This window comes from Parambassis ranga, chromosome 6 (assembly GCF_900634625.1).
Source record: "Parambassis ranga chromosome 6, fParRan2.1, whole genome shotgun sequence".
Taxonomy (NCBI): Eukaryota; Metazoa; Chordata; class Actinopteri; family Ambassidae; genus Parambassis; species Parambassis ranga.
Window position 1 is genome coordinate 11,684,724 of NC_041027.1, and position 21,408 is coordinate 11,706,131.

General features: G+C 43.3%; 2 protein-coding genes across 3 annotated transcripts; both read right to left on the reverse strand.

Annotated features, from left to right (window-relative positions):
• Window positions 1–86: 86 nt before the first annotated feature.
• Window positions 87–2,895, reverse strand: tnfrsf13b (TNF receptor superfamily member 13B). 2 transcript variants are annotated; one of them, XM_028408352.1, is made up of 5 exons: window positions 2,278–2,816; window positions 2,043–2,177; window positions 1,808–1,924; window positions 915–1,202; window positions 87–828 (listed from the first exon to the last, which is right to left on the reverse strand). In XM_028408352.1, exons 2-5 carry the CDS (start codon window positions 2,161–2,163, stop codon window positions 575–577), a joined length of 780 nt encoding a protein of 259 aa, XP_028264153.1. In that variant the 5' UTR covers window positions 2,164–2,177; window positions 2,278–2,816; the 3' UTR covers window positions 87–574. The 2 variants fall into 2 exon arrangements, with proteins under 2 accessions (XP_028264153.1, XP_028264152.1); XM_028408351.1 differs by lacking the exon at window positions 2,278–2,816 and adding an exon at window positions 2,847–2,895 and having other exon boundaries at window positions 90–828.
• Window positions 2,896–8,123: 5,228 nt separating this feature from the next.
• Window positions 8,124–17,627, reverse strand: sstr2a (somatostatin receptor 2a). Its single transcript, XM_028408347.1, has 4 exons — window positions 17,182–17,627; window positions 15,261–15,820; window positions 13,399–13,724; window positions 8,124–12,836 (listed from the first exon to the last, which is right to left on the reverse strand). The coding sequence occupies exons 2-4, from the start codon at window positions 15,640–15,642 to the stop codon at window positions 12,405–12,407; spliced, it is 1,140 nt and encodes a 379-aa protein (XP_028264148.1). The 5' UTR covers window positions 15,643–15,820; window positions 17,182–17,627; the 3' UTR covers window positions 8,124–12,404.
• Between the last annotated feature and the right edge of the window lie 3,781 nt (window positions 17,628–21,408).

Below are 21,408 nucleotides of genomic sequence, written 5' to 3' on the forward strand. Positions count from 1 at the left end.
ACGATGTTGTGCAGTAGCATAGAAGACAAAAGATTTTTTTTCTGGCAGATAACAGATTATCATTTATTAGCTGCTTCCGATTTGACAAAGAAATGACCAAAATTACTTGTAATAAACAGTTTAAGTACAGTGTTTGGTTATCTGTTGTCATGTCAGAGCTGTAGAATGAAGTTGACAGATTTAGTCCAGATGCACCTCATTTTCCTAAAATGCTTCCTCAAAAATCACTCATCTGAACCATTAGTGAACAACAAAATATTTCTGCATCCTCATGCTGCAGCACTCACGCATATCTCATAAAAGCTGATTTTGAAGTTTTATTTTCTACCATTTAATCCCTAAAAGTAAAATGAGATGAACTTTAAAATTAGCCACCAGCTTTTTCAGACGTATTTAAATATCAATTTCTGCTCGTTGAGCCCTTGATGCAGGATCATAAATGAACATTTTAACCTTGTTTTTAGTTTTACAGGTGAAATAGTTTCTGCACCAGCTGCGCTGATGTGCCGGATGCTTTTATCTGAGATGTTAATCCCATGAATCCATTCTTGTTTCCTTGTGAGACTGATCTACGTCATCCCACTGCTGCCTCCTCTTGTGCCGCTAGCCTGTAGTTATGAAAATTCTCCTCTGTCCGGTAGGCCAGACTCCCGTTTTGGACTTGGGCTCTGTGGAGGACGTTGTGCTGGTAGGTTGAGGAAGGTGCCCTCGGCGACCTGTCGTTGACCTGGCTTAGTGCTTTTAGATCAGGAAAGCAGTGGACACACACACAGGTCTCTGTTGGGCTGCAGTCATCAGTTGGCTCAGTGTTGGTCGGACAGTATGGACCTGAAACCAAAAGACATGAACTGGGTGCTCTGCTCAGCACGTGTCTTCTCATTGATCTGTGCCTTTCGATGTATCGAAGCTCTTACCCAATTGGCTTCCTGGAAGACGGACGTCTTGCTCTGGCGGGACCTCACCCTTGTGCTTGTGTTCAGTGCTCTCTATGGATCCTCGTTTTGACGCTTTGGTCCTCCGTCCCCTGACAAAGACTACCAGTGCTATAAACAAGTTAGAAAACAGCAGCACTATGCACACAGCCAGGAGGGAGTAAAGCAGGAGAGCGGAGTTTTCTAGTGCTCTGGAAGTGGGCACCTTGGACGTCTGCGCAAGTGTGGTGACCTCAATCAGGTTTTTGGTGGTCATGGGAGTTGGTAGAGCTGGAGGGGAATGGAAGAATGACGGATCAAGACGTTTTCTACCATATGGTGCAACATAAAGCCTGTTAAGGATCAGGTTGTGTTTACATTACAGCAGCTTACTTGTGCCACCAATCAGCCCTGACCCATCGAGATCCGGACGCACCTAGACCTCTGAGGGTGTCCATTGTCCAGTTTTAAACGCTTTTGGTGGTTGTCCAGGATCAGCATTGAAAATCTGACCAATCACTAACTTTTATTTACCACACAAGGGTTTGTTCCTTTCTTCCTACATTGGTCAGTCTTGGGCGACTGCTGTTCTTTGTAGAACCACTTTTGGTAATCTCTAGATAAGACCTGACATTTTGGGGATGCTCTGTCTCAGCCAACTAGTTTCACATTTCAGTCCTTGTCAAAGTGAAATCCTTACCCCTGCCAGTTTCTCCCTCTTCCTCCTCACACACTGTCAGCATCACTTCACCTGTCAGTGGTTGTGTTCCTGCTGTGCATTCTAGTCCAGCCCTCTTTACTTCACTTACTTACTTTGTCCACAGAGTTTCAACATACCCCAACAAAACAACCAAAAAACAGCCAGTCAGTAAATAATTCACATTGAGAGTACTCACTTTGGCAGTGCTCCGTGCATTCTGCTAGATGTCTGCCACAGATCTCCGTGCAGTTCACGCATTTCTTCAGCAGCCTGTCGTACTGGTGGCCCGGCAGAGCTTTACATTTTGCAGACGCTGCAGGATGAATTTGTTGTATTTCTAATCAGATTGAACGGCTTTTCATTTTGAAAGAACCTTTAGATCAGTGGAAAATGTGGCTTTTATCCGTGTTCTCGTGCATTTGTGGACTCACCACAGTAATTGGTGCATTTGCTGATCACAGGCTGGTATTGACACGCTGTATGACAGTCCATACAATGTTTGACCAAGTGATCCCAGTACTCACTGTCGAGGCACTTTTTAACCATCCCCATCGTCAACCTTCACACTGACACACACAGACACAAACACATCAGTAGAACAATATACAAATATGTAGTTAAATAGTTGATTTATGGATCCACCTTATCCAATAAGTAGTACTGTACCATGCTATGCTACTCTTTACTGGGGGGAATTCGGTCTAAAAGACCCCTTTTCCTTTCAGCGTTTTAAAACGACACAGTCCCGGCTTCGTATGCTTCCATCCTTTTACAAATCATGTCTTTTGTCCTCAAATAGTTTTCTTTGCTCCAGCGAGCACTGAGCCAGCGGAGTGTGAAAGACACACAGATCTAAACCTCCTCCTCCCTCCACTGCTTTCACACGCAGAGCCTGCAAGCCTGATAAGGGTTCTGAGTTTATCCGTCACACCCCGCTAACCAACACCCAGTGTCTTGTTGAGTAAGTTCAATCTGTGATTATCATAAATTCACTCTCTGCTTGCAGTTAGCAGCATTAAAACAAAAGTGCCTGTTTCAATTTAAACCTGAATTGTAAGTATTCTTTTTTCACATTTTCGATACTTCTTGTTTTGCCTTGTTTTATAAGCTTCTAATCTGTGAGACCAGCTTGTGTTTATCATTATAAACCGTATAGTTGTTAGATTAACTGGGCCTCATTCCCACCTGCACCGCAAATACTGAGACTGTTACTACAAGTATAAAACAGCGCTTACCTGGCTGGATGAAGAAGCAGTGGGAGAATCCTTGATTTGATGATGAGAGTGAAGCAGCTCTGTATTTCAACATGGAAGCTAATTTGGATATTAGTTTCTACATGATGTGGGACTTCCCCTCTGTGTGCGAGGAGAATCCCCCCCTCACCTGAACACTCACGCATAAACACCAGGGTAGTGCGTAATGTACAAGAATGTAATCCCACCACCGAGCATTCTTTATTTTTATTTTTTTTATTTTTGCCAACTCCTCCACAGTTGGTTAAATGACCCCAGCAGTCAAAGACTGAGATGACGACTGATAATCTGGCTGGATTTACAGCTACTGGGAACATTTGGTCAGGATTATTGCTGCAAATTATTATTTATTATTGTATTTTCTTTTTTAGATGGATAGAATAGAATAGAAAATACTTTATTCATCCCAAGATGGGAAATTTCACTGTTGCAGCAGCAGAATACAGTCACTCAAGCATACCAAAAAATAAAAAATATACCTAAATTATTTACAGCAAGATAAAAAATAAACATAGGTGCAGAAGCAAAAATGTGCAATTTGTAATGCAGGTATACATTTAAGTCTAAATCGACTTTTATTTGTATTTATTTACTAAAAAGTCTTTAAACGTGTATTTATGTGACATTATACACCTGTTCATTTTAGTTTCTTCACGTTTGTCGTTTAATGCTTTAAAATAAGCCTGTTGAATAGTTTCACTTCCATGTATCACATTCTAATGCACAAATCTGTCCGTATAGACATCCTAATCCCAGTAATTTATTTCAAATAATTTACTCATTTAAACGTATTAAATGATCCATCGGATAGTTACGTCTGCTGAGCCTTAATCATGACTGCAGGTTGACTCAGTGTTGACAGGTATTCGTGAACTCCCCGAGCTTTGCCGGCTGTTCAAGATGTGACTAAACCTGCTTTCTCAACATCAGTGTGTGAAACTGTCGGCAATTCCTCACCATGTGTTTCACATTCCACTGGGCACAGGACATGATCTCAGTGTTTCATGTTTCTGGTGAAGGATTCTTATACTAAATCAAGGGTAAATGAGCAATTCTTTATCAAAAGCTACAGACAATGCGAAGTGAGTTACACTAGAGTATAGAAGTAAAAATCACAACTGGTCTGAGGTCTTGAAGGAGGCTCAGCTGTGCAGGTGTTCGGTGACGGAAACAATGTGGTGACGAGCCATTAAAAGGTGTTAGTTTTGATCTGCAGCACACTCATTTAGTTCTGCTTTGTGACGGCTGTGAAAGGTGCAACGTGGCTGCTGAACATGTGGCAGTATTAACATCAAAGTGATTGGTCATTAAAGCCTCAGACGCACACATGTACACAACATTGTGGTAAGTTAGATGGAACAAGTGATAAATTAAGTCTACCCCTTGTAACATAGTAAACTGAAAACCCACTCTTTTATGTAGTGATTTATCTTTTTTTATACTTAAAGCTGAGTAAAAACTGACTAAACATTTTGTATAACTATAAATTTCCAACAATATTTTGCCATAAATGTAATTTAAATTCCACTTATTTTATTTTCTGTTTTAATATTGAACCTTTTTCATCTGGTATTGACTAAATTGTTTTCTTGTCATTGCTGGTAAATCATCTGATCTGCCTAAAAGGTGCTTCACTACAGTCAAATCCTATTCATACATCTCATTTTTGGGATGACAGAGCTGTGTCAACATCTGTATGTAAATCCTTTGACTAAATGACTAAAAACTAAGAAAAAAAAACCAAGAAGTTGAATTTAGAGAACTCGCTGATAAATATCATGACTTGACTCCATGTTGAGTCACAGTGAAACCGAAGGTTGACCAGATCTGTGGCATAGTTTTCGTAAATGAGGGCGAATGAGGGCATTTGAATGAGTGATGAGACGATTTATGGACATGCATTTTGGACATTTGTCTCTATAAAGGTCTGATTCATGCATGCTTGTGTTGTCATGAAGCATCAGCTGCAGGTGGCAGCTGACTGCTGTGAATCCATTTGAAGGATAATAAGGTTTTTGTGTAGTCTGGATCACACCTTCAACCACAAGCAACACTTTCAGAAACCTTTGCCCAGAATAGACTGACTGCAGATGGGTAGTCAAATTCTGAAGAAGAGAAAAGGAAGCCAGCTCACATGAGTAAAACCACTTCTCTTGTCCGCTTGAATACAACTAGAATGCAGTACCAGAGTTCGACCAGCAGATGGCGGCGTAGCATATGAAAAGCATGCTCAGTGCAGCAGCAACAGTAACTCATTCTTATCGCTCTGTTTTTGTCAGGGGTCATGACAGCTTACATGCCCTTATTTACCTCAAAGGAAGACTGCGCTCCTCAGTCATCATCCCACAGCAGAGATGATAAAAGATGAAGGTGTTGGAGTTCAGCTTAGGTAGGGAGATACTTTTATCCCCTACCTGCCTTACATGAAGATAAAAACTGTATTGACGAGTGTATGAGCGTGTATTGAGAGCCCACATGCTGCGCAGAGCTCCCCTGAAATCTCTGCCAGACCACTGAACAATGTTTCAACCCGCAAGTGTGTATCAAACACATCAAACACACACTTTCTTCAGAGTCAGGGTGAAGCAGATTTTTTTTTTCTCTCCAGCCAAAAATGGGTTCATTAGACAACAGCGGAAAACTCAGACCCCATCCTCTGTTTTGTCCATGCAGGTGGAAGTTATATAATAGAAGGACGTCTGATGTACTAGCTCCAGTTTTGTTCCGCTGAAGTGACCCAACTGCTGTCAGGTGAGCCAGATGGTCAAGATGCACGGCTCTGCTCCTTGTCATGCATTCTTCCTGCAGCGTGCGCCTTCAACAGCTGTGTCTTTGCAGCTATGGTATAAATAGTTAATTAGAGGATGGATAATTTGACCACTAATTTGTCAGTTAGGGCACATGTAGTGATGTCACAACATTATTATCATCACCCATACACTGTTTCAGCTCCGTTTTTGAATTGTGCATAAAAGATATTATTTTCTACAGTTTTACCATAGTGCCTGAAAGCAATTATGAATATTGCAAGACCGTGTGTGGGAATAACAGGACTGTGCCTAGCTCATGTTTTGTCTAGTTTAACTCATCTCATAATTTTTTTTTATTTTATCCAACCTTAAGCAGTGTTTTGAGAATTACCGTATTTTTCGGACTTTAGGTCGCACCAGCCAAAAAATGCGTAATGAAGAAGAAAAAAGTCGCCATTACTTCATTTCCCCATGGGGATTAATAAAGTAAATCTTAATTAGCATTATGCTAACGTAACGCATTGATAGCTGAATAGGTGTATGCTAACATTGATGGCTATTTAGCTACATGAAGCATAAAAACAAACTCAATAGTTGTCCTTTATTTAACATTAACAGTTATTCGGAAAACTATAGCATAAAGAACAAAACAGAACGAGTTTATCAAACTCTCGACCTCACTCCAAATCACTAAATCCATTGAATTCTTCTTCCTCTGTGTCATTCTGAACAACTCCACCAACTCCAGAGGTAGACGAGCCTAGAGCGCCCTCTAGTGGCTGTCGGTGTGAAAACAACAAACATGTGTAATTATATATTTTCGTAAATAAGTCGCACCTAAGTATAAGTCGCATACCCAGCCAAAGGAGGAAAAAAAGTGCGACTTGTCCGAAAAATACGGTAACCATCCCTGTTTGGGAGCTAGCTATTTACAATCAGGATCAGTAGAGACAGTGTGAGAGAAAGTGTTGGATATGATTGATGATGATGATGATTGTCTTTGTGCATCCATTTGTGTTACAGTTTTACCCCTGCCTCTTGCCATTGCATTGTTTCTACTAAAACTAAAAAGCTAAACTTTGCTGGGGTACCATGCTGCACGCACAGGCTACTTAAAAGAAGTGTTATAGTTATGCAGAGGAAAAGTTTTTCAAAGGAATTTTTAAAAGCAGTGATTCATCGCTCAATTTTCCTTCAGGTTATCTCAAAGTCAAACATAGAGAAGCTTGATCATACCCCACTGAAGTTGCAGCGTGGCATTGACCCCTGTATAATATATATGGAGCAGCATCGGCTGCGCTCGCTGACATTTTTCACATTGATATTTCAAACACGGCTCTCCTTAAAACTACCAATTTATCTAGATGCAAACATTTTCCCCCTCCTTGCTTACCTCATTTCCATCCTCTCACCTGCCAGCGCCACAATGAAACACCCCCAAGCACGACATTCATTACAGAATACATTAGTTGTTTTCACGGTGGAACTGAATCCTCGGCAGCTCAGATTGGCATTGCGCTCAGTGTCGTGAGTCATACGGAGGCGACTCAGGCAGGAGGGAAAATGAGAAGTGATGTGAGGGATTGCTGTAGCAAGTATAGGCTCACTGTGAAGATATTAGACTGAGGCTCGACTACTGCCGCATGTCTGGGGATGTGTCAATAGGTTCACATTAAACTGAACATGCATTTTAGATGAGGGTGAGCAGCCAGCCCTTCTTACAGTTTTAGATGCTACCAGGCTGTGAAAGTAGAATACAGTGTCATTTAAATACATAAGCTATTGCCTGTAAGACCCCATTCACACTGGGGAAATCAATCTGGCTAAAGCAGGATTCGGGCCGTATCTGGATAGTTTTTTTCTGAGTATGAACAACGCAAACCTGGATATATCCGGATAGATCTCGATCCACCTATTGGCTTACATCTGGCTCAGGTCTGAACGCAAATGTGGCTAGTGAATCCAGCTAGTGACGTGATACTACCGGTTCACAGGGACAGTTTCCGGGTCGCTTACAAAAGCCCGGAGATTATTTTCCACAGGGCTACAAAGGAATAAACTGCAGGTTGAACTGAAAAAATACCAAAGAACGAGCAACACAGGACAAAAAAAAAATGTACGACGCATGCACACACGTGGTCCTACCATGACCTGAACGAACTCTGTATATTACGAGGCGCCACCTAGCTGTTTGGAGGTCAACAAACAAGCCGGATTGAGCGCGGACATGCGTCTGTGATAGCCAGATTTGAAAATAGGTCTGAACGTATCCATCTTAAAGGCTTAATCTGGATTCAGTTCTACTCTAGCTGGATTGACTTGAATTTCTCCAGTGTGAACGCGGGCCTAAGTGGCTGGCTGCTGGCTGGTGTTTGAGCAACAATGCAGCTTCACCTCTTGACCTCTACTGCACAAAATCTGTATTCAAGATGACGTCTTTTTCTAACATTGCAGCAACCCACAGGATATTTTGGCCTCACCCATACCCACTCATTGACTGACACACAGATGCACAGGTCTGCGTTTTAATTGCAGAGACAAGGACAGCTGGCCTGTCTATTACAATCATTGATCACATTGCAATCTAACAATATTCACAAATAAACATCCGCTTTTGACATTATATCACACAAACAGAAGCCATGTAAGCCGGGGGAACAGTAGTAAAAGAGATGTAGAGTAGGTCTCTGTTGTGTTTTGGTTACCAGAGTACAAAGGCCTTTGGTTGGTGGACGGAGGAGCAGGTGGTTGTTTTACACTACATCAACATGTGAGTTTATATTAACTTTCAAGGCACATAGATAAAAGTAACAGCACAAAAAAAGTACATATCCATGGCTGCACACAGCCAGAAACACGCAGTTATGAGGAGCTCCTATGTTGTCAGGATTATAATGTGAATTTCATTTTACTCTGCAAGCCAACGTAAAAAGGATCCAGTGACACTGGGTTTTGGTTGGAGAGGTCAGGTGACAGTGAAGTTAGGATATAGCAACCCTCCATGCAAGAACAAGCAGAGGATACCACAAACACCATAGAGGTTATAATAAACGGTGCATCCTCAGGAGTGCACGCGATAGCCCTTCGCAAATGAACGTAAAACGAAGAAGTCGGAGGTTTCTCTTTCCCCCCTGCTTCTTCTGCTTCGCATCTGTACACTATACAGCAGCAGGATCCACCCTTTTTTCCACACACACCAGGCGCTGGACTTCAGCACGGAGCCAAAGTACCTCCCAAAAAAAAACAAAGAAAGCAGCTGTCCCCTCACAGCAGTGGTCCTTTTCAGCGCTACATTTGCACTAGCTTTGGCACAAACCTTTTTTTTTAATCAAAATCTATTAAACATCAGAATGGTCCATTAAGTACAATAAGTCCATTAAGCATGTCCAAATAGCCAGCAGGGACGACAGACATAGTGCGCCTTCTTCGGCATGGTTCAGTACGTTTCAGCTCAGTTCGGTTTGGGTGGGTGTAAAAACGTGTGTCAGCTCGTATTACTATTCACCAGCTGTGCACGCCCGTGGAGGAGGGAGAGGGGAACAGATAGGCAACAGAGACAACAGAAGTAATTAACTGTGAATGAGGAGAGAACACTTCTTGCATGGTCAAAGCATGAAGGTGCTAAATACCTTAACTGCAATGGGCGACGATGCGAGATGAGTTTCTCCCTGTGGCAGCCGAGGACTAACATTAACACAGCATTAAGTACAGATTTAATTATGATTCACGTTTTCTGTGAGTACAAATGAACATACTTCAGCTGTGGGGGATCACTCATTATAATAGCCGCTGGTCTGTTGCGCAGAATTGGTCATCCACTTCATGTTATGCATGCAATAGTACAGAGTCTGTGTGACGCATTGAGAGCAACAAAGCACGTAGCTTTGTAGCTACACGCTATAGTGAACGTTAGTGATGCTGCTTTGACCTGTGATTGAAGGTGTGACTGACCCGGCTAGAAATAGCACCTGCAGCACCGAGAGGATGTCATGACAAATTACAGGACACGCCTACTCTATCTCTGTGAGTGTGTGTGAATGTGTGTGTGTGTGTGGCCTTGCGAGATAATTGCGTGCAGTAACCTCTTAGGAAAAGCCCTGTCTGCCTCCTCATCTCTTTTGATGGCGTTGATTGATGGCTTCTGACATGACCGATACACTGATACACTGAGACGGAGTCAATCTGGAGCACTGCAGCATATGGTCAGCAGCGTTATTACAGCTGTAGAGGCTTCGCAGTCCTTTGACAAATCTCACAGCAATCAGGTGTGGCTCAATCATGGAAGCCTGCTGTGCGCATAAAATGAAACTGGAACTATATGCCTGCCCTGGACTCCATGTTTTCAACATTAATGAAGCAGTAAGGAGTCCTAATTCAGCTCTGCTAGGAAGCTGCAGCAGGGAGTCAGTACAGTAACACACAAGGAAATATTGCTAAGTATATGTTTGGAGCTAGTTGCGTTAGCGTGCGTACATGCACAAATTTAGCAGGAATCCTGTTCATTTTCATCTTTAGTTTAGAATTTTTTTAGATTACGTTGCAAAGCTATTTTTGGAACCCTTTAGTTCTGGATTAAAAAAACATCCTACTCGTTTTTCCCATAGTCACTGTTTCAAGCTTGTTAGCCACATGTACGTGAAAACTTAAAAATGTTCTCAAATACTATTTAAGTATAAGTAAGCCACGTGTCGCTGTAGGGGGTGATGTTGAGCAAATTAATTCGTTTTAAATGAATGTTTTTCTTTAAAATTCATTTTAGCCGGAAATGTATTCCCTCTCAAAAGGGCACCCACGTTCCCATGGCAACGGGAGCTCAGGCTCCTAGGTCAATTTACTTAGGAGGCCATAACATCATCTTTTGTTTGCATGTTCAGAACGAATCTTAACCCTCTTCTAGCCGAGACTTATTATCAGTAATAAGACGTAATATCAGTACTCCTGCAGGCTTTTAGTCGTAAACTAGACGCACCTATAGACTGTACATACAGATGGATGATTTCCACTACTGCCCATTGCACAAAAGTTTTGAAAAAATAATTTGGAAAAAGATGCCATCTTGGAAGCAGTCTGTGCAGTTAAAGTTGAGAAATAAAACGCCTTCCAAACACTCTCTGCAGCAAACTTGGCACCTTTGTTAGCCAACAAAAACTAATTAAATGCAAACTTGGGAAAAATAAAAAAAACTTTTTTTTTTAGTTCAGTTAGTGTCTCATCTACCAACATTGGGGAGGCTCAGGATTATTACCTATGCCTTCACTTTTGGGGAACTGTCATGTCATCCATCTTTATATGCAGCCTATGGAATGACCAAAGCTATGAAGTGTGTCTTTCTAATGGACGTGCATGCTGTCAGACAGACCGGATTTGTCATTGTGTTCATTGTGTCAATTTAATCTGAGTCTGTAATGACTTGCTACCACATTAGCGACAGATAGTATTAGCATGGCTGTAAAAGGCTATGGTCGTTTTTGTTGTGTTCATGTCACAGATGCGTACAAACAAGCAAGTTGCATCTTGGGAAATGTAGGATCTGTCGCACTGTATTTAGCTTTTGTGTCATTTCACTTTTACAGAAGTGCAAACTTCTGTGGAGCAGCTGAAAGCACGTCCATCTTTAACAAGTCTTCACTTGTGTCGTGTCCTCCTCCTCCTCCTCCTCTCTCTCTCTCCCTGCTCGAGTACATGACACATTTCTCTGTGAACTTTAGGCATCTTTGCGAGCACACTCGTTGGCTGAACCTAATGTGAGGGGGTCAGCATGAACTTGTACGTTTGTCAAAACACAGCACTTCTACAAGTAGATACGGGCTCTTTACAACAGCATGGGGGGGGGTGACTATTGTAAAGGTACAGTATAAAGTACATATGATGGGTTACACAAACTCAATGCATATCTCAACAATACAAGAAATGTTACAACTGCAGGGTTTGCCTGACATCCACAACAGAAAAGCGTTTCTTATTTACAGAGTCAAGCTGTCCAAGGCCCAAGGTAAGAGCGTCTGCTGAGATATATAATCCCTCCACTTTAATCAATAATCCAGGATGTTTAATCAAGAATTTACGGATCGGCGTGGCTTCTCTCGTGAAGTTGGCAGCCAGAAAGGGAAAAAAAAAAGAAAAACATCCTTTGTTTATTGGTAATTAGAAGATGGCTCAGCCATTTTTTCGCCCTGTTGATCATGAAGGACCAGAATAATCATCTGATATGAATAAAATATCAACGTCTTTGGACTGTGTTTCAGACTCTGGAGGATTACAGTGCTGGCTGGCTGCCTGGCTGTTTTCCACTTCTTCAGCAGTATTTCCCACATTCAGAGGAAACAATGCCATAAAAAATATCCATCATGGAGGGCAGAGATGGTGCTCAATCGCTGCACAACACAGATGAACTAGCCCCACATGGCGTCCATTGCGGTCCGCTCAACGGCTCGATAGAAGCCTCAAGCTCGCCAGCATGAGCTTATTGTTGAACATTGATAATCGCTTCAGTCAAAACACGCGACATGTTTTTATGTTTGCGCTGCCTCAGGGTTAACTGCTTCAAGTTGCCTCATTAACCCAATCATCAAGAGTTTTGAGCTGGACTCAGTGTACTTTTCATGACCTCTGGAAACCCTTAGGAAATAGTTTATTTTTCAGTTTTTAGTTGGACTTTGCTCATGTGTCAGTGTCCATGAGCAGCTATTACATCACCACCCCCAGCCCCCGCATCTTTGAGCAGGGGTCACAAGCAGCTCGCTGGCAGCCCATCAGCCTCACAGTCTGCCTCGCGTTACCGCTTCGCCTCTCAAATGCTGGTCTGCAGCTCGCCGTTGAGCAGAGAAGCGTTGTGAGTCTCCAGGTTGGCGTTGATGATAATCGCCTCGTTGACCATCCTGCTCCTGTCCGCCCTGCTGTCGCTCCGCTCGATCTCATCCAGGCCCGCCACCTTTTTCAAGCACAGCACGTTCTGAAAGCTCTTCTTGAAGTTGTCCGACAGGAAGGCGTACAGGATGGGGTTTGCGCAGCTGTTGGCGTAGCCGAGCACCACCACGAAGTCAAAGGTGCTCTTCACAGCAGAGGTGGGGCTGATGGAGCTGGTGACAGAGGTGACGTTAAAGATGTAGAAAGGCAGCCAGCAAAGGACGAACACCGCCACCACGATGGACACCATCCGTGTCACCTTGCGCTCTGAGCGCCGGCGTACAGTGGAGCCTACGCGAATGCCCGACGACTTCACCTGGCAGAGGGAATGAGTGTTAGTGGCCTCTCAGACAGAGAAGCAGTGCTCACACAGACATATCACATAGATAGACACATTTCTGATAAGCAGGGAGAACCACATCAAATACACCAAAGGATGAGTTCATTTTCAATCATGTATGACGTTATTGAGATTAGTTCAGGCATCTGGTTAGGATACCCCTTTGGGCGGCTCGCTTTAAAGGTCTACCAGGCACAGCCATCTGGGCGCAGACCCAGGACCAGCTGGAGGGATAACATCCTCCAGCTAGCCTGGGAGCAGCTGGGGGGATCCCCCAGGAGGACCTGGACCGCAACCCAGATAGACTAAGAGACTTATAAAATGGATGAATGAATTCAGATATGGTGCTAACACACTGCCAGATGTAGCATCAAATAGCTAAGCTATTGCTAAATGTATCTTAGATTGATAGAAGCAAAGTATTATGAGGCCATAATACCGCTGTAAACCACAGACTCTTAAAATAGCTAATAAAAGGGCTTGTTATTGAAGTCACAGCAGCACTGTGTTATTTAAAGAAACTGTGGCAGAATCTCACCTTGACTATAATGAGCAGGTAGCAAAGACATATGACCGCCAGCGGCAGGAAAAATCCAATGAAGAAGGTGTAGATTATGAACGCTGTGTAGTACACATCCTGCGGCTCCGGCCACACAATCCCACAGACCGGCACCTTGTCCAGCCCGCTGAAAATCATAGTTGGCAGGATGACTAACAGCGATACGCCCCACACGGTGAGGTTAATGAGTTTGGCTACACGGGGCTTCCGCCATTTTGTGGACTTAATGGGGTGGACCACCGCCAGGTATCGATCGATGCTCATCACCATCAGGCAGAAAATGCTGGTGAACTGATTGAGGGAGTCTGCCGTGGGGAAAAGCAGGAGAGAGAGCAGGGGATCAAGATGAGTTTACATTTTAATTTAAAAAACACATAATAAGATGCAGTTGACACCATTTTAATGAATACTTATATGCCTGAAAATTATTAACCTTTTGTCATCACCAAGGTCTTATAGGCTACGTTCAGATTTCAGGTCTTAATGCCCAGTTCGGATTTTATGGTGAAATCCGATTTTTTGGTCAAAATAATATGCGACTGCTACCACTCTCCTGTGTGAACGGACTGCGGCCCTGATGTGACCCGCATGCGCAGAAGAGGACACGACGTCACACAACGTGTGCTTGTGTGGCTTTGTTTAAGTTAATGTCCGATTGTAGCCAACGTAATTACAACCAAATAATATTAAGAAGAACGCTGAGAAGGAAGAGAGCAGCAGCTGCAACGTCTGTACAGAGATGTGCGTGGGTGCAGAGTGGTGGGACAGTGATGTGACTGCTTTTAGTGATACTGACTTCATTTATAATTTGATAATGACAAGAACCTTCAAATACGTCTGTGAGCGCCGTTCTGTATCACCTTCACGGCAACAGAGTCGACATCTCCCTCATCTGTGAGCGAGCGCGTTGGGGTTGGGCTCTACTCCCTGGCAACAGGAGCTTGTTGCTAACAACACCGCTTGTCTGCCCGCTCCTGTGTCACAGAATTGTGACGTCTGTCGCCTCTCACTGACGCAAACGTCCGATATATGCTGCATAGCCGTTCAGACTGAGGTCGCATTGCAAAAAATCGGATACATATCTGATTTAGGACCACATATGAAAGTGGCCTGGGTCGGATATAAAAAAAAAAACGGAATACAGCTGTTTAGACTGTCATGACAATATCAGATACAGGTCACATATGGGCAGAAAATAGCGGATTTGGGTCACTTTAGTCTGCAGTCTGAACGTAGCCTTAGTGGTCCATTAGTCCTTAGTGATTGGACTGTCTGTCTATGCTAAGCTAGCTTAGCAGTTTCTTCACATATGCTAAGTCTCTGCTTAGCCAAATAGCTTGTGTCATAGCTAATATCATCAAAGAAACCCTAGGCACTGAAAAATGCATCATCAGCTCCTTTTTTTCTGAGTGGGTGGGTCAGAACCAAAAGTAAAGTCTAATTTTTGACATATTTATACATAACTAGCATCACAAAGATGAGGATGTTGAGACTTAACCAAGCCTCCTGGTTCATTTCTTGACCCCAAGTGTCTAGAAGAGATGTGGCCTGTGCTCATGTTTACTTCTTCTATATGTCCTTTTAGCTAATCAGCTACAAAGATGGAGCAGTGACACTGATGTAGGAAATGACAGCTTGTTGATATAGCATTAGCAAATTTAGCATTAGCATTAGCTAGCCTGACACATTACGTGACCCATGTCAGACATTTGTGTCTTATTGAGGTATTGAATACTTTCTGTTAGCCAATGTGTTACAGTTTGCTGGTACTTCTTAACAATCAATTGAATAAACTGTGAGTGTATAACACAGCTGCAGCTTGTACCTTCAAAATCACTCACCTAAGGACATGACCACCCTGCACAGAGCCTCTCCGAAGGGCCAGTGCACCAGCGCCAGCTGCAGGGCGATGAACGGCAGGCTCATCATGCACAGAACATCTGCCACAGCCAGGTTCAGGATGTATATGTTGGTGACCGTCTTCATTTTGGCGTAGCGTAGGATGACGTAGATGACCAGCGTGTTGCCGCACAGTCCGACAGCGCATACCATGAAGTAGATAAATGTGATAACCACTGAGCTGGTGGTGTCCTGTTGAAGCTCTCTGGTCTCTGTGATGTTCAGGTTCAGATCGGACTCGTTGCCCGGGAGGTAGCTGTCATACAGGAAGGGCTCGGGGATGGAGATGTTGGAGGATGTTGGGAGGAAATGATCTAAAGCCATGGCTGAAGATGTAGGTGAAAGCACTGATTTAGACCTTAGGGAGCTGGAAATTGGAGACTTTAAGGTTGAAGGTTCCAGGGCTCCGGGGATCGGGATGACTGGGAATGTTTTTTAATGCACGAGAACCCACGATTATCACATCCCAGCTGTTGAGAGATGGTAAAAGAGCAAGATTGGTCTATAGAGAGAGAGAGAAAAGAGTGAAAGTAAGTTTTTCTGAAAGTACTGAGAATATGTCCTTTGACAAATAATAATAGTCCTTCAAGATCCATGGCAACAGTAGCAAGGTGCTGCTTTCACACCTCCAGCCAGAGTAACATAAAAGTATTTTCTATGATTAATGCTTCAAATCTAACCTCTTTATGTTCAGTCGGATTATTATCCATACAGACACGTGGAGGAGCGTCCACATTTGACATGAATTTTACAGATTTTGCTGCAGTCCAGGTCGTGTATATGGTGTGTGTGTCTGTGTGTGTGTGTGTGTGTCTCCCCCCCTACCTATGCATACATGCAAAAAAAAAAAAAAAATGGTACGCCTGAACAAGAGAACGACGAGGGCACCGCGCTACAGAAGACAAATGTTTATTCAATTGATCCTGGGGACAAACAGCTCTGATCACTCACTCATCCCCTTGCAGCGTCAGTGTCTCTGCCTCCACGGGGACAACAGTCCATCTCCTTCTGTTTCATAATGCACCTGAATTAGATTACACACATGTGGGGAGAGGGGGGGGGGCATTTAGATGTAGTCTAGCAGCTCCACTAATTTTCTGCCCATAGAAAGATGGAGGGTCTCCTGTTTCAGCTGTGTGTCGTGTGTTGGGGGCTCAGAAAAGCCCACAAGGATGAGAAATCCATAATTTGGAACTTGGGCTCAGTCTGCCATCCATGAGCTGCTAACCAGCTTAAAACACACTGACACAGGTCTTGTAGTTGTTCCCAGGCGGTGTAAGATGAAAGCTGTATTTTAGTGTTTGTGGTCCTCCCCCGTCTGGAAACAGGCGCCACAGTCTGTAAACACCTGATTTATTTATTGTATTAAAAAGAAAGTTGGATTAGAATAGTGTAGGAGTGGCAGCTAATTATAAGGCAGAGTCATTATGTTATTATAAGGAGAGTGAATGGAGGTTAATATTAGAACTCCTGCAGATGGAGAGATGTAATGATACAGAAAAAAAACGCAAATTGCAGGATGTCAGGAGCGGCAGCGTGAGAGGCAGCCAGCTCAACAGGCGACTTTCAGTCACATCACGTGAAAACACGCTGGTTTCCTCTCAGTGACACTTTGACATAACGTGGAAAAAACTCACATCTAAACATCTGTGCGCAAAAAATGCGCCTGTTTCTCAGCCTGATGTGCGCCAAAAACTAAACCAGCTCTGCGTCATGATTGCACCGCGTGTAGACAGGCGTGATGGAAAAACAACATAGAATAGAAAATTATATGGTTCGCATACAAAGCAGTGCGCACAAGAACAAACCAAAGTCCGCTCCATTCTAAGGATTTTTTAAAAAAAATGTAATTCAATGACTTACTGTTGAATAGAAAACTTCGTCCCTCACATCACGTCCATAGTGGCAGCGCGTCCTTTAGCAGAGAACATGAAGTGCAGCCGCTCCGACGCGGCGCTGACCTGTTGGAAAGCCGCATCCCGCCAGCCTCTCCATCCACCTGCTCCCTCACTGTTACGCACAGTGCTGGCGTTCAACCGCCTACTTCTTTCTGGTTATAGCCTCCTACATATCTCGTGCCATATTTTTTTTTCTATGTCCAAGAAATATTTAAATTTGTTAAAACGAAACTTTGGCGAAAACGTGACAGCAAGAAGGGAGAGAGAGAGAGGGAGGGAGAACCAGCGTGCGCACTTGTTTTGGCACCGAATCACGGATCAGACGGAGCGGCAGGACGCACGGATCCACGGAGGAGAGAGAAGGAGAGAGAGAGAGAGAGAGTGAGAGGGTGATGGTCTGAGCGACAGATTAGTAGAAATGTTGCGCGCGTCACCCACTGTGCGCGTCACCCACTGTGCAATTTGCTGAATTTGAGTCATGCCTGTGACTTCTCATCAAGCCTTCCACATAACTGCAGTGCTTGTTCGCCTGTATCTTTTACAATATAAAGCACAAATAAATGTGAAATATTTTATGGAGCACATACCCGAAAATCTCAGATTTTCCTGCAGCTGCATCAGAATTTTTGTTGATTTTTTTATTTTATTTTTTCTGAAGAAGAAGAAAATGGGCAAATCAACCCCAAGCTGCCAGAGAGGAGGATGGTCTCTTGGAATTCATCAGCTTCCCCGGAAACAACTTCAAGTACCCATCCAGGCCTTACACAGTCGGCGGTGGATGTTTCTGTCAGCCAACAAGTGATGGCACTTGGATGTGAACGATAAAGCCAAAGCGAACCTCTTCTGCCCTGATGTAAAAGGAAGAGTTTTCAAGCCAGTGCAGATGGCTGATTATAAGGGCATCTTCTACAACTACCACTTCCTTATCTGAGTAGGGAGCTCCGTGAGAAAATGCCCTGCTACTTCTCTCAACATAGCAACATAAAAGTGCAGCTATTAGTGCTGCCAGCTGTTGTCCTATCAAAGATTAATAGTTCTATTTACGTCCAAAAAAAAAAAAACGATAGCAGGGACTCCAGCTATTATGAGGAGGAAGCACGATAAAGGAAGAGGGTTCATGTCAGAACAGAGATCTGCATCAGAGTTAATGGTTTGAGGAGCATGTTTTCTCAGTGATCTGTGTGCCACCCAGAAGCACAGCAGTTCAACAACCTCTTCAGGTTATTTTTAAATAGTCTGCATGGTTCAAGTAGCTCTGCAGCCTTCTAATAGCAGGACACTCTGAGATTTTCTTGCTGGGAATTCAACAAGATTGATACTGAACTCAAAAAATATCAAAAACAAATAAGCCAGAGGTCCTTTTGCCTGGACAGAACCCACAGTAGTGTCCGTTTAACAGTCTGTAGTTCCACAAAATGAGGTGTGCAGCACAAAATGCATCTTTAAAATGGTAGAAAATGCTAAAAAGTGCTAAAAGAAGAACTAAAGTGCAGTTCCTCAAATGGCCACTTGAGGGTGTCTCCAAAAAGTGAGTCAAACCCCAGAGACCTCAGAGTTAAGATGTCCAACTTAACTGCAAAAATAAACATACTGAGTAACAGGTTAGCTGTGCTAACGTAGATTAAACATGTTTTGCCGAAGCTAAGGTAGCATTGCTAATAGCTTCATTTTTATTAATCGAAGATATATTTATCAGCCCGTCCTGTAAAATAGGGTCTATATTTCCAACTGGTACTGGTATATGTCGCGCCACCCTGTGGTCGTATCTGTTTAGTGCATGTGGAACGTATTTAGAGTGGGACTCTCTAAATACGTGGTACCTGAAAAGATGAGCCTCTTTTGAAATGTGTGAAATCGGCTATTTCCCTTTGAATCAAAACCACGCTCCATCTGAGGACGCTTGGTCAGTTCACATGAAGGTTTCTGACGTGGTTCACATGTTCACGCTGGCTGTGTGAGGACAGCTTTGTCGGATTTGAACGCTGCAATTAGGAGCTGATGAATGTTCGGGGGAATAATTTGAAAAGCGGTGAAAAAGTTGAAGGTTAGCGTTTCATCGGTTGCAGCGGCACTGAGAGCAACGCACCCATTTCTGTCAGTGGTCTTATTATTAGACGTATTGTTTAAACTTGTTTTGTTTCCCTCACACACCTTTAGTGTGTGTCTGTGCATGCAGGATCAGAAAAAAAGTCAATTCTGCTGCTCGATACCAACCGCAGAGCGTCCCGCTCAAGACAAAATGATCAAGGGACTAAAAATAGTTCAACTTTTATAGAATCAAGAGCTGATTGGCTCTCATATATCCCATGCACACATCAAAGTTTAAAAATGTTGCCTTTAAATAGATAATAATGTATCTCAGGCTTGCCTGCACACACACGTCTGAGTCAACACAAAGCCTTGTTTGAAGTCCAGTCATGATAAGGCCTAAAGATCTAAACCTCATGTCCTGTCTCAGGTAGAAGAATCCACCTGTCCCCGTCCTTCACTCCAGCGCCTGATTGACTTGCTGAGGAAGGACTGCAGCCTTTGCTGCAGCGGTGTTGGTTTCAACACGTCGCTTTTAGACGAGGTGTTTCTGGAAAGCAGCTAGCGACACGCGTCAAACCATATATGCCGTCCTTCTGCGGGACGCCAACTCCTATTCTGTCACAGGCCTGCTCCTCAGCTGGCTCCACACACATTTTGTGGGCTGCTGGGCACGCAAAACACTACTGCTCACAGAGTAGTGATGGATTCTGTGCCGCCGCAAAAAAAACACAGAACCTTGAGCTGTGAAACTCCGCCAGAGAGAAAGTAAGCGTGCCTTGTGACACGATTTATCTGCTGTTTATCGCCTTGACGCCCGTTGACAGCGCTGTGCTGTGGCACATCATATCACACACACTACATGTGATGCCACTACTGCTCAGGGCAAGTGCCAAGGCGATGCACATCCAACTGCAGCGCGGACAAACAAAAACATTTTGGTTTTCAAGGTCAAAGAGCTTTGACCGTTTCTTTGAGGATCAGGGTGACTTTGCACTGTGACAGCATCAAAAAACATCCGCAACATCACTTCGCTGTAGTGCCCGGCGTGTTTAATGGAAGGGAAATTCATTGATTCACACATTAATGTGCAACGTGTTGGCTGATTCTGCTGCAGAAAATAAATCAGGAGAGAAAATAGTTGCATTTAAAATCATTTTTCTGCATTGATTTAGAATTTTACTGACAATTTCTTGCCCAAAACCAAACTTCACATGCTTTGTACCAACAAATAGTAACTATACCAAGTCCTTTTATTCATTAAATCTAAAATAGTTGCATTAAAAAATCATTTTGTTTTATTCTGTTGCAGTTTCTCAGCACTCCACAGCACCGATACTACAGCACAGGAATATAAATAAACCTCAAGAGACAAATAAATACTAAATCCTGTTGTACATGCTCTCAAGCTGTGCGTAGACTCTCTACCAGACTTGCAGGAAAAAGGACACGTTCTGTGATTCCAGCTTGACTCTAAGATTCCTTTCACTATTTAAACAATTCATATTTTCCCCCTAGGTTATATCTTTCTTCTTGTTTTCCTCACTCACTGCATCTTTTACTGAGCAGGATTCAGTGATGCTTCTAATCTTCCTGTAACTGTCCGTCCTGTTTTGCATGCGTCTTGTTGCTTAGAGGCACCTCTCCACTTTTTTTTACTGACACTAATGTACCGCGTCTGTCGTTCAGCGAAGAAGCGTAGGCGTCAAAGTGAAGATGGAGATCCGAAGGTGATTCTCATGACCACTGTCTGCTCCGTTCTGTCTTCAGTCTAGGGCACAGATTCAGCTTTTGTTTCGGTGTCCCACTTTTTTTCTTTCTTTTTTGAAAAAATCTGATTAAAAAAACAAGGATAGACAAACAGCAAAGGAGAGTCACTCGACATTCAGCTGAAAGGTAATGGAAAATTAGTTTTGTGTGCACACGCTGAGAGAGAAATTTTTACTTCTAGTCATATCATGACGGCTCGAAATATATATCTCTGGCACAAACCTCCGGAGCTGCACAGAAACGGTTCTGACGGTGAATCACCCAGCGATGACAAGTGTATTACATGCTGCTGTGGTCAGAGTGTGAGCTGAATGTGTCAGCGGACACATTTTTCAAGGGCCCGCACTGCTGTGCAGATCCACTCCATAAGCATATGCCATCACCCTTCATTAAC